The sequence below is a fragment of the Scomber japonicus genome, chromosome 17, assembly GCF_027409825.1.
Source record: "Scomber japonicus isolate fScoJap1 chromosome 17, fScoJap1.pri, whole genome shotgun sequence".
Classification (NCBI taxonomy): Eukaryota; Metazoa; Chordata; class Actinopteri; order Scombriformes; family Scombridae; genus Scomber; species Scomber japonicus.
In genome coordinates, this window is record NC_070594.1 from 21,683,054 (window position 1) to 21,696,403 (window position 13,350).

Here is a 13,350-nt window from a genome sequence, read left to right on the forward strand (position 1 = left end):
AGTAAACAATACAAATATGTGTAAGGATAATTTTAATATAACTAACATAAATTCCATAAAGTTTAAAGCTGTGGAATAGAGACTGCTTCTCTGTCAATGGATTCCCACTCATATGATCATTGAACTTCGCTGCAAAACAGAATGAGGCTTATCTTGCAAGGCAGCTGGATCTGTGAGATAACAACATCGCAACATCACATGAGAATACATTTCACCAGGCTTCAAGTTATGCACTTGTGTCTGAATCCCCAATGGTTTGGACGAATCGGCGTCATGAATCCAGCTGCCTCAATGCTGCTTCAATGTATGACGGTGATAGACAGATTGTTCATCCACTCATCTGCCAAGTGTTTTTTGAAAGTGTCTATCCCTTTCCGATCAGTTTCCAAGGACGATACAAAATATGTAACAAAATATGTGATCTGTCAGATGAGAGGGAGGCCTTTGCTCTTTAAGTTTGAAAGACTGAGACTGGATCTTTGAAGGAAACAACACAGCGTGACATCATGGAAGGACACATTATGCTGCAAAAGCTGCATAAACAATTGTTTGAGAAGTCTTAAAGAGTGGATTAGAATAGATGCTAAAGTTAAAAATAAACTGTTACTGTGAATTTAGTGCAGAGTTTAATGTTGTTCTCACTTTTCTTTGCCTGCCAAGGACAAAACTGGGAATTTTGCCATTAAAATGATCATCAGCAGGAAATACTGGAGGCATCAGTCCAGCATTTTTAATACTGACCTTGTCCTTCAAATATGATCCCTGGCTGAACCATACTAATAGTTGCCAACCTGTCTGTTTGCTTTGTTTGGCAGGGTCAAGACAGGTAGAGCACTTATTAACTCTGCAGGCCACACTTAGCTGGTCTCCTTTGGGAAACTAACACACATGCCGGATCCCTGTGGTCAACCCCTATAAACACATGAGAGGGAAGGAACACAGACAAACCATGAAAAAGATATACATTGGCAAAACCGCCTTAAAAGTCCCCCGAAATGGCGGTAAACATCCGAAAAAGAGGTAAGAGTGAATCTCTCAGACGCCATCTTTTCCATTACGTACTCGTTTTTTTTATCTGTTTGTCCGCTCATCCGCCCACGAGGTGTCTCCTCTCGTCGTCCAGTGGTGCTAAAGCAACCTCATCCTGCCTCTCCAAAGCCCAGGAGTCATGCTGCCTCGTCATCTCATCTCACCGGAATGAAAGCACTCATTACGTCTGACTCAGCTCCTGTTCACAGCAAAGGTCACTAATGGGGGATTTTTTCATCCCTGGAGCTACTTCATGTAAACTCATCCTCTATCAAACAACAAACACCTGCATTCCCTTGCTAATGCCTGCCAATCAAAGAGAAGCAGGAGGTGAGGAGGTGGCGGATGGTGGGTAATGCAGCACCGAAATGCCATCTAGTCGGGAGACATTCATTGAATCACGCTTGTTGGCAGGTATTCCTTACACACTAATTTGGTTGTAGATGCAGCAACTTTCCACTTAAATTGTGGCAACTGCTTGAAAAAGATATTTCAGAAAAACAAACCCTTCCGAGTTTAAATTTGTACCAGGAAAAGCATATTGTAATTCAGCATGTAGCTTATTTAAGTAGTCAATGTTTAGTGGAAACTTAACTTATATTTGTTCAAACATAGTTTAGTGCAAAGCTGTGCTCGAGGCAGAAATATTTATATATTTATATACAATACAGTAAGAGTGAACTTCATTTAGAGTTCCAAGCTACCACTTTGGATACCAGTTTTTAAAGAGGCACAATTTCTGACAATGCTGAGAAAAGGTGTGACCAAAATAGTGAATAAGTTTTCCATATCTGACTAAGCTAAGTGTTGTACCATACAGTTTTAAATATAAAGGGTTAGGTCGCAAACAAAAGTCACGTTAGCAAAATTACTTTACCTCTAACGTTAGCTTAGAGGTAACGTGAGTAACGTTAACTAGGTGCTACAGATGAAAACCGCTAATGACTTATTTAAATAGTTTGGTTGACTTTGTGTCAAAAATTCCTTATCAAAGGAACCTATTGTCACTGTTTTTCTAAGCCAAACAATCATGTCAACATTCAGTTGCATTTCAGTAAGCACATTAATATTACTACTAATAATAATAATGATATTGTTCATAATGAAGCTGCATTGTGAGCTGCCTATAAACATCTTCATTTCAGTAGTACATACAGTCTGCTGGTTCAAAATGTTACATCCAGTTCCATACAAAAGTAGGCTTATACATGCAAGAAATGACTGTCCACTTTCACTAGCAATGGTAGATTTGATGTCATACTGTCACAAAACCTCAAAATTGAAGTTTTCATCCTGTCTCCAACCAGCAGTTGACTTCAGTTTATTTAACCCTGAAGGCCAACTTTCACTTAACCACACCTTAATCACAGATGTGGCAGACCTGTCAAGTCTTCAAGTGCCTGACAAAATAAGTTAGTCCAGCTCCAGAAAAACACATACAGCACAAGCATGTTTGTGCTCTAATGCCCCTATCACCATATTATTTTAAATGTGTTATATGACATAACAACACTAATCATAATGTGGTTTGAATTAAAATAACTTCTGCTCGTCATCATGGTTACAACAATAACCACTTGGCTGAGGTCAGTGAATGACAGCGGTCATGATTTAAAGAAACCAATGTTTACTGTTGACTCATCCATCTATCCCAACCTTCTGCTTCTGCGGATTTTGTGGCTGTAGAACAACGTCATGATTCCTACTGATAGACAAGAGTCATGATTGCTATGGTCACTAGAGGCCTTTGTCACTTGAACCTTAACAAATGTGGTTTTGTGGGGTTTGGTCAAACAACTGTCAATTTCCTGGCAGAGCACAAAAACACTCCTGTTAGTAGATGTCCACAAACACAGGGATGGAATTCCCAAAAGTTTTACATATTTTTTTAAAGCGCAAACAACAAAAAGAGAGTGGTATTTGGATTTTCAGCAGGTGGACTTATTGACCCCAGTTACTGATGTTTAAATAAACTAGTGAGATGTGTCTATCTGCAGCACATATTTGCAGTATTTGTCTCCATCAGATATTGTATGACTTTCCTGTGAATCAATTCCAGTATGCCTTATTTGTGCGACTGTCCAAAATGATTAATTAATCCAGAGTGCTTTATTAGACTAAAATTTAGATGGAAAATTTAGATAAATTACATAGATGGCTACTTTTCCACCCACTGATTGCATTAATATTATCATGCATATTCATGAGGGCAAACTGAATGATACCTCAGCTTAGTGACCTGAAAGCATTGAAAGGGAACCTGCCCCTGATTTATTTGTCTCTCTCAGCCCTCACCGTCTGCATCTATGATCTTGTTAAAAGAGAGAAAAATAGACAAAGAGGAAGCGAAAATAGCGACGTGACCACATCTCCATCCACTCTCTGCTATCTGTTATCCGGCTGCAGATAGAGTCATTACCCTCCTTCCTCCATCTGTCCGTCAATACAGGGTCCATTAAGCCCAGCCGTGCACACTCAGATCCATCACAGCAACAGACATTTCCTCTTTTCCCACTCACACTTGCCCTTTTATTAGATTGAGGCCCAGGTAATGCACATACTCTAAAAATAGTCATCATTGTGCTGTCTCGCTGAATTACATGTGTGGAGTATCGCTGTTCCGTAAATCTGAGCCTTCAGAGTCCATTCATGTGATGTATTAGAGTTCATTGGCTCATATTTCATCACAGATTAAACCCTCCCCCTTTTTTTTCAGTGGGAACAATCTCGCTGATGATTAGGTTTCTGCGATGTGCTGCAGAGCTTTAACACTGAAAAAAAGATCTAATGACTTAAAAAGCTTCATAAAAACTCCAAGCTCCTTCCTGCCTGGATTCTTGATTTGGGATATGTGTTTTGGTCCCATGTTTTCTTCATACAAAGCACTTTTGCACACAACTTTTCTGCTTTTATCACCCTCTCATGATGTTCTCATTACCACTGCATGGTCGTTCAGGGGTACATTCAAAAGATGTGTGAACCCTTACAAGTCCATTTAGATGAGCATACACCCAAGTTACAAGCTCCCTCCACCATATGTCCTGTACACAATCATTTGCTGTGTGTTTATGTGTGTGCAGCTCATTGCTGGAGCAGAAGGAGGACTTGCGGAAGCGGCTTTCCTACACAACACACAAGCTGGAGCTTCTGCAGAGCGAGTTTGACTCCACACGGCAGTACCTGGAGACAGAGCTGCGTCGTGCACAGGAAGAACTGGACAAGTTCACTGATAAACTGCGCAGGTAGGCCTACATACTGGAAAACACTTATATGGTGTGCTATTGATACATTTACCCCAAACTTCTTTTTTATTTAATCAAGAAATCTAATTTTGATTAGATTCATGTAGATTTTGGTCTGATTTTCATCATCGATTAATCTACTGATTATTCTCTTGATTCAACAATTAATTATTTGGTCTATAAATTGACAAAATATCGTGAAAATGACTTTCTCAGCATCAAAGGTAATGTTTTCAGATATATTTTGTCTGACAATGGTCCAAAACCCAAAGTTATTCAGTTAACTATCATGAATGACAAAGAAAAACATTCAATTCATCACATTTGAAGATGTTTGGTATTTTTGCTTTAAACATTTTCTGTTGAATTAATCGATTTATCATTGCAGCTTGAAAAAAAACATTGTTCAAACACACATATGACAGAAATACACACAAAAAACATCATCAACATGTTTGGCTAAATAATCTTACTACTAGTTTTTGACTTTCAACTGCTTCTCATTGCCTGGTCTTCATCAGCACATGGATCATCATGAATGCAGTCAAAAGCTTAGAAAATCCTAGTAAGTGGACCTTGGGGTTGAGAACAATCTTGTCTAATTCACTATTTCCAGGGTTTACAAAAAACTCCCATGCCTAAATCATAAACATGTTTAAAAAAAGGAATACGTTTAATATCACCCAGTAGGATGAGATGTTCAAGTTTTAAAACCCTCTGTTTTTCCATCTATTTATGATGGAGATCTTTAAAGGAAACATGTTATTAGGAAATAAAGTCCAACCTAGCCAAATGTCCTCAGTTGCAGTACCTTTACTGTAAGTGTATAAACAGCAAGAAGAGGAACTACTGGTTCGTAGAATTATAGGTTCTTGTGAAACACATTTGTGTGAAACACATTTTGTCTCATCAGCATTTCCTAAAAGCTCAAAAGTTCAAAGCAGATCTTGACACGGCTGGTGTTGCAACAAGGCATTTAAAACCATGTTATCTTCATTTCAGATTCTAAATTATTATGGACCAAAAATGGAGCTTTGTGAAACACCTTTAGTAATTACAAGGGGGGATTCCTGAAGACCTTTAATGTAGTTAGCCTTTAATATATCTGGGCCCATATTTATCAAATTGCTAAAACTACAATTTTGGATGTCCTTCACTTTTTTAAAAAGTTATTGGTATTTATTACATTTTGATTGATCTTTTGACATTAAAATGCTTTCTTAAGGGTTAGGGTTACAGGTAGAACCTTATTTGACATGTGAGGTATTGTACAAAGTATTAATGGTTGTGGTAAATAATATGTAATCTGTACAATTTAGAACACAGTAGTTAACTCACTATTTGCGTTTTCTTTTTTTCACCCTTCTTCCATCCCATCTTCATTGTCTGCCCTTGACACTGATGTACTTAATTCTCCTCATAATCTGATTTCTCCCTGAACTCTCCATGCTGCAGTTTAGGTTTTTTTTGTTTCCATTTCAGCCAGTTTCCTAATATTTCATATCTTTTTGAAAAATACAATATTGCCTAACCTTTGTCTTTGATCAGCTCTTCCTGCTCTAAGCATTAATTATGTGATCACCTGAGAGTTGCTCTAAAATGTATTTGAGTTGCTTGATAAATGTGGCTTATTTTTCATGCTCAGCAAATAACTTTTTTATTCTCAAGTAATATAATAGTGCAGAGCAGTTTCCTATGTAAGAAATTATCATTTTGATCACTGGACTGGGATTGCTGATACTGGGAATGGACTTCCTACCCTAACCTAACACTGAATCTCTCTCTGCACAGGGAGCGAGTGACTCACATTATCTGGAACTGCTGCCCAAAATGTTGCCCTGTACAGTGTGTCACTTTGCTCGACTACAAGTACTAGAATCAAACATTCACTTAATCACCATATCAGTAGAGTGGGGTCAGTGAGATGTGAGAACAACTCTCATGAGTGCCATAAACTGAAACCGTGGAATGCGATTCCGCTCCGACTATACTGCTGAGCGTGCCAATATGCATATTATCAGTGTGGAGAGGTCTCTACTGCTGCTGTGTATGTATATGTACAAAAAACTATTATCTGCAAGTGAGCAATGTCGTTTTATTGTGTCGTTTAGAATACAAAGCAGCTACTCAGCACTGCAGAGGATCAACCAAGATCTGGAGGAAAAGATTCACAGAAATGTAAGTATTAGGTTGAGTAAGGCTTTGTGTGTGTGTGTGTGTGTGTGTGTGTGTGTGTGTGTGTGTGTGTGTGTGTGTGTGTGTACACCTAGTCACATGAATTGCCATGCTTGCGGTTAAGTACCTGTAGAAACAGAAGAAAGAGAAGCACATAAGCAAGTCATGGGGTTTAGAGATTGCACAGAACTCATTGAGAGACAATTTGAATATGAATGCCCTGCTGTTGGTACCACTGACGTTAATTATGGCTTATTACAATTGGCTGTCCTCCTTCCAATGGCAGACTGATAGCAAACCCATTGTTCCTCAGTGCACCGCACCTCACTTATTTGTCAGACATTGCTTTTGCCGGTGGAAAGATACAATTAACTAGCGCGCCCGAGAACACTCTATGACCATCAGGTGTTGTTGCTGTTGAATAGACAGCTGAAAATGTTCACCAAATGGGTTCGTTACAGTGCAAGATAATAATCATCATGGTGATTACAATGCAACAGCAGTGAGATAACAGGTAAGGAGCTTAAGGTCATCAGGCTTTTTATGAAATGAAAAATTCTTATTTAAAAAAAAAAGGCCAATATGCAGCTTTTTCCTTTTTTTCTTGTGAAGCATCCTCATCAGCTGTTATTGATTCATCTCACGTATTCCTTCCTCAAGGGTGAGAGAGGTGCTGAGTAAGTCTCTCTATAATCGTGAAGCTTGTTTACTCCAGAGGTGCCACAAACCCATCTGACCCCTTGGCCCCTCACAACTATAGAGAATGTAATTACAAGACAGGTAAACACAGTGATACACTTGGAGTGTCTGTGCTCCTACTCTCCCAGACACACTATTCCAAGTCTGAAGAGAACATTTTTTTATTCACTTAAACCTACATGTGTTAATATATGTATTGCTGCTGCCATTATATTCATAAAAGCTTAATCAGACTACATTTTTGGTGCCACATGTGGGAAATATGCTTGAAACTAGAAGCGGTGAAGTGAAACGTCTGTGTCTTTTAATCAGCAGCAACAGAAGACGATCCTGAGCTCACCAGTAACCTCTGCTTTCATTAACCAACAAAAAAGAAAAAGATTTACTCCTGTGGAAGGCTCAGTTCACTCACGTCACGGTTTCTCAGTTACCCATAGTAGGGCTGGGAGATTATGGCAAAAATCAAAATCACTTCTAACCTCGATTACGATTAATGAACGATTATCTCCACCCTTGATGGACAATTATGTATTTTCACAGTTTCTTTTGTTTTATATTTTACACTGCTGCCCTCACACATGAGTATCTTTAGGGAGTGAAAATAATGATGTTTTAAGGTGTGATGCTGTGTTTAATATCTAGTTTAGACACAACACCACTTGATTAGAACTATGAAAAGATCATGGTTTGGGTTAAAGATATGCAAACTTTACTGTCATGGCAACAGTGAACACCATGATTCATTGACATGAGTGATTAGAGTTTCTAAATGTCGGTTTCGATTCTTTTTCGATTCATTGCCCAGCCCTAACCTATAGTAACCAAAACACTAAGTTACAATAGCTCTTGCTGCCAGGTGAACACAGTGGCAGTTCAGTGTGTGAACTCATATAATGTATCTTTAAATCCTTCCGGTGTTTATATTTAGAACCAGGGTTTCATCCACCCAGAGAGTAGATCCTGTTTATATTACAGAAAACATGAATTATTTGTATATGTGAAAACCTTCCTATCCATTGGAGTCACAATCTCAATTTATTATTACTTTTAATGTCTTCCTGTTTCACTTGGAGAAAGAACTACCTCCTGTAACAAAAGCATTAAAGTTAATGGCAATTTCAAAAAGACTGTGAAAACTGTGATGCATGCTTTGATGACTGTCACCATTCTGAGTATTAGAACTCCTCTCTTGCTGTCATCAGACCCAGCACCATGATGACGAGAAGCGAGCTCTGAGCAGAGAGATCATCGTCCTCAACAACCACCTGATGGAGGCCAAGCTCACCATCGAGAAGCTACAAGAGGACAACGTAAGAGCCCAATGAGCATCAGACTGCTCAGACCGATGTTTCCTCTCGACCTTTATGATTTAATCTCCAGAATACCAAACAATGATTAATAGCTGCTCCTTGTTTTCCTGTCTGTGGCAGTGAATTCTTGATTTCTCAATAATTCAACATTTTTTTCTTATAATGTCAAATTACTTGTCAAAACAAGTCATTCATCTTGATAATAAGACAGTGAACAAGCCTTTGTTTTATTGCGATGGCTGCAATATGTTGCCACACCTGTCAAGTCAAGCTTTATTTATATAGCCTAATATCACAAATCAAAAGTATGCTTCAAGGGGTTTTACAGTCTATACAGCAGATGATACCCTCAATCCTCTGACTATCAATTCAAACAACAAAAAAACCCTGAACACAGAAAAAAATGGAAGACTTATCTCACTAGATTGTAAAAAGAAAAATAGGAAATTGAGTCCTTGAGTGACTTTAGGAACTTTTTTGTCATGCTTGGTGTTCATAGCAAAACAGATCTAACACGAGCATTTAGAGACACGTTTGCTCTTATTCCTTTTCATAATGCTGCACAAAAGCCACAAAAAAAGGTGATGTTTGAAGCTGTAAACAGTGAGATTTTCTGTTTCTAAGCGAAGCAAGTATAGAAATACAGTGAGACTGAGTCAGTGGAGACGAGAAAAACACTCACCAACGCAAGTATTCAATATTTATCTCTAGCTGATATCTCTTGTTGTCATGTAATGCTCCACAGGATCTGTACAGGAAGGACTGTAACCTGGCTGCTCAGCTTCTCCAGTGCAACAAGTCTCTTTACAGGGCGCAGCTCTCTGAGGTGAGCTATAAATTGTATATGTTGTATTGTTTTTTTGGGACGGGAACATCCTCTTGCCTTTTGGCAGAAGAGATAAGAGACAAACCTTAGTGGAGGGATGACCACTCACCGCAGGCACAGAGAGAAGACAAAGGAAATCATCAAATTAATTGTTGTCTTCTTTTTGGAGCTAAATATTTAACCTGACAGCAACTGACAGAGGCTGAAGTTGAAGCTTAACACACTATGGCATATTAAACAATTTACATTATAAACCTGCTATAGTCATTGATGAATGAAAAACATTGTGACATTTCATATTTTATTCATTCATTGTTGAATAAGTCTTGCTCATTATTATTTACCTGAGCTGCTTCATCACATTATTACATTCATACATTATGTTATATAACAATAATTATAAAGTTAGTGTTAAAGTGTATTTTATACAAAAAAATAGTACTGTCACAAAACTCAGCCACTTTTAATTTTTAAGATTAAAGGTTAAATAAAATTTAAATTATACTTAAACAAGAAAAAAATGAAATATACACATAGAAACCACCAGCTGAAAACAGCAACTTTAAAAAAAAAAAAAAAAATGGATCTTAACTAGAACTAAGTTGCTGTGTTATATATATGTCCAGGTATTCTGTATGAATGAGAAAAAATATACAGAATTGATATTTTTCTGATCTAAACTGCCTTAATGATAGCACAGACCTGATCAATGAAACATGACCAAAATAAACCAGGCCTCTGAAATCTTTCTCCTCCTGTCACTCAACATGCAGCAGCTAAATCAGAGTGTAATTATGCACTGCGGCAGGTTTGGTAATCATGTAAGAGTCTGACAACGAGTGAAAAACAAAGCAGCACAGAGACTGCTTCATGACATCTGTGGAAAGACATGAGGAAAACTACAGAATGTGGAACGACGTAAATGGAGAGCACACCGCAGCCTGATGGCACTGTCCTGCTGCTCGTGAAAAGAGATGCATGTGGGTATTGATGAGTGTTTTAACACTCAGGCAGCTTGGCGCCACTTTCCGCTGCATCAGCCCTAGGCCTTGTGCTTGGCCATGTGACAAGAGCCGATTTAAAGCTGGCAAGTGTCCAAGAGGTTAAAATACGCCTCTACACGTTTTTGCCCATATGACTGAATGGAAATATCAATTCAAGCTGCATTTGGTTGCGTAAGACTCATAAAATACCTCCCCTTCATATATAGTGTACTCATAAACATACACACACTGTACAAAGTATAGGATCTGCTATGAAGTGAAAAACTGTTCTGCAGGCTCAGTGCCAAACATAATGGGGGTCAAAGGCTATACATGCACTCACTGTATGTCCACCAGTACGCTTGCACTGTCCTGTGGGTGGGAGCTAATCGAAAGCTTATTGATGAATGATGCGGCAGCCGTTTGAGAAGTGCAGTGGCTCTTCATCGCCTACTGAAGTGTTTGTGTCATTTGTTTGCTGCAAAACAAGTACAGAGAGGGTATGAAATGACAGGCTCAAATTTCTGAACGCCACGCAAAAGCCAATTGTGATCTTATTCAAAAGGAGGTCGAATGAAACATGTGTGGACAGTGATTAAGTGGCGTTTAGTTTGGTCCAAGTTGTAATAAAACTGTCATGATAAAATTTCTTTTCATGTTCTCTGTGGTGTTTGCCTTTTCTCTGTCTACAAAGTTATAATTAGCTTGCCTCTCATTGCCAATTAGGAACAACTGACTAGATTCCTGTTGATGATGTGCTGCAGTTGCCTAATGCTTGTTGCTATGGAGAGGCAGAGATAGTGGATGGAGTTTTTTTTTATTGAGAAATGCTCGAAATAGAACAATGTCTTTCTTTTCCAAGAAAGGCGCCTTCATTTTCACAAATCTTTTTTTCTCTTTTGTTAAAGCTCTTGTCACTGAAAATGACACTGAAAATGATTTCTTTTTAAAAACCATAGTCAGGGACACAATTATTGCAGTCACATAAGGTAAATAAACAGGTGTGTGTTGCGGTGTCATACTGAGAAGTCAACCGCTTAAGAAGTCACATACTGCAGTGCAAAACAAATGATAAAAGGACACACATAATTTCACTCATTTAAGAGAGTATAATGTATTATGAGCTCTCTAGGCATTCAATTGAGTTTCCATGTTAATGTAGACTTCCTAGGTATAGAGGTTGAGACAAAGACAGTCAGGGGAGTCATGTAGTGCAATGAAGTTTATAGTGTTCAAGAAACTATTTACACTGAATAGACTGAAGTGTTTTGAATATTCTGTAAGAGCAAAAACCTCTTGAGAAATAGCACATGGTGTGACTTTCATCATATTGTATCTTTTCTCTCACATCTCTAGCTGCCTGCTGATTTTCAGGAGCGACTGACCATGCACATGGAAGAGTCACCTCTCTGTCACACCTACTCTGACACTGTCCCAGGCTCTCTAATTGCCAAAGTGCTCGAGAAGCCCGATGACGCTTGCAGCAGCAGCCAGGCATCCCGCTCACCCAGCCCCCAAGCCCAGGAGCAGGCGTTCATCTTGGAGAGCTTAGGCCCAGGAGGGCGCCTGGGGCTTCGAGCAGCCTACAAATCTGACCTGTACAGCAGTGACACAGCCCTGTACTGCCCTGATGATAGGCATCGTGAGAGGAGGCCCAGCATGGACCTCCATGGCCAGAGGAAGCTGCTGTATGGACCCCAGAACTCCACTGACAGCAATCCAGAAGAGGGCTCGGTGGGGTTAAGGCCTGGCTTCTCCCAGGAGCACTTTGCTAAGTTCCCTGCCACACTGGGTGCAGGCTCCAGCTCCTACTCCAGCTTCAGTGGAGGGGGATCTGAAGACAAAGGCAATGGCCCTCCCAGCAGTGCAGCTTCCTCCCCGCGCCATCACTCCCTCTACATGGACTGGAGAGATGCAGGGGACTATGAGAGAAAGAGTGACTCATCCTGGGAGAGGGACAGTCCAAGAGGCTTTGCCAACGCTCATCCTTTCCAGCAGACGGAGCTGAGCCACCACCAGAACGGCAGCTCTCCTGTCTACAGTCGCACCATGTCCTCCTGTTTCAGTGAGCCCTATGAGCCACTGCCTCCATCCTCCTCCCCAAGCGTTGCCTATGGGGACAGTCGTCGAGGCAGCACATTAGCCCCAGAAGAGGAGGAGCTGATTGGCCGATGGAGACAACTAAGCGTGGAGGACTTAAGTGCCCACACTTACCGCAGTCCAGGCCGGGCCTCGCCCTACAGCTTCTCAGAGCAGCACTTCTCTGTCCGGCCAGCAAAGATCCGACTCGGGCCTCTCTACAGCAGTTTCCAAGAAGGGGCTGACTATTACCATCACGGAGTGGGTGTCATGGACCCAGTGTGGGTCGATGCCAGCCCCAGCCCTGAATGCAGCCCAGGGCTGCGGCAGGCCCACAGCCAAGCCCACCTGTACCGAGCTGAGGACAGCCAGGGTTCGGAGCACAGCCTCTACCACTCAGGGAGCTCCAAAGACAGGGAGGGCAATGTGGCAGCTGGTGGCCAAAGCACGGATTATGTAGATCCTAGCCCCAACAGCTCCACCGAGTCTCTCAATCAGAGGTCCCTGGAGATGGCCGCAGAGATGCAGCACTATCAAGTGGAGATGCACAGCTTGCCTGCACAGGTGAGCCAGTCACCACCTCCAGCCCCACCCCCTCCTCCTCCGTACAACCAAAAATTTGGCTCCCTGGGACTTTCCAGGAAGGACAGTCTGACCAAGGCACAACTATATGGAACACTTCTGAACTGAATGACTTTCCAATCAGGTATATTCTTTGATAGGATGCTAGAGGCAAGGCCCTGGTATGTCCAGCTACACCTTCTTACAACACAATCATTTTGATAGAAAATGGTTTGAATAGAAGCCAGGACCCACAGAATTCAAAGTATCACAGACATGTAACTGTATTGCATTCAGAAGCTTTGATTGTATGGCAGTGGGTGGCTGCAGATAAGTCTGGAGCAAGTAAGTCATGTAAAAGAGTAATGGGGGGCAAAAGGGGGAGAGGAGATCAAGGGGCTCCTAAAATTTGTAAGAATGTGTATGTATTTAAATGACAAATGTAT

At 40.5% G+C, this 13,350-nt stretch overlaps 1 protein-coding gene across 1 annotated transcript; it reads left to right on the forward strand.

Annotated features, from left to right (window-relative positions):
- The first annotated feature begins 922 nt into the window (after positions 1 to 922).
- Positions 923 to 13,033, forward strand: si:dkey-174m14.3 (uncharacterized protein LOC563117 homolog). Its single transcript, XM_053336964.1, has 6 exons — positions 923 to 1,020; positions 4,110 to 4,271; positions 6,383 to 6,449; positions 8,348 to 8,455; positions 9,201 to 9,281; positions 11,621 to 13,033. Exons 1-6 carry the CDS (start codon positions 923 to 925, stop codon positions 13,031 to 13,033), a joined length of 1,929 nt encoding a protein of 642 aa, XP_053192939.1.
- Positions 13,034 to 13,350: the final 317 nt, after the last annotated feature.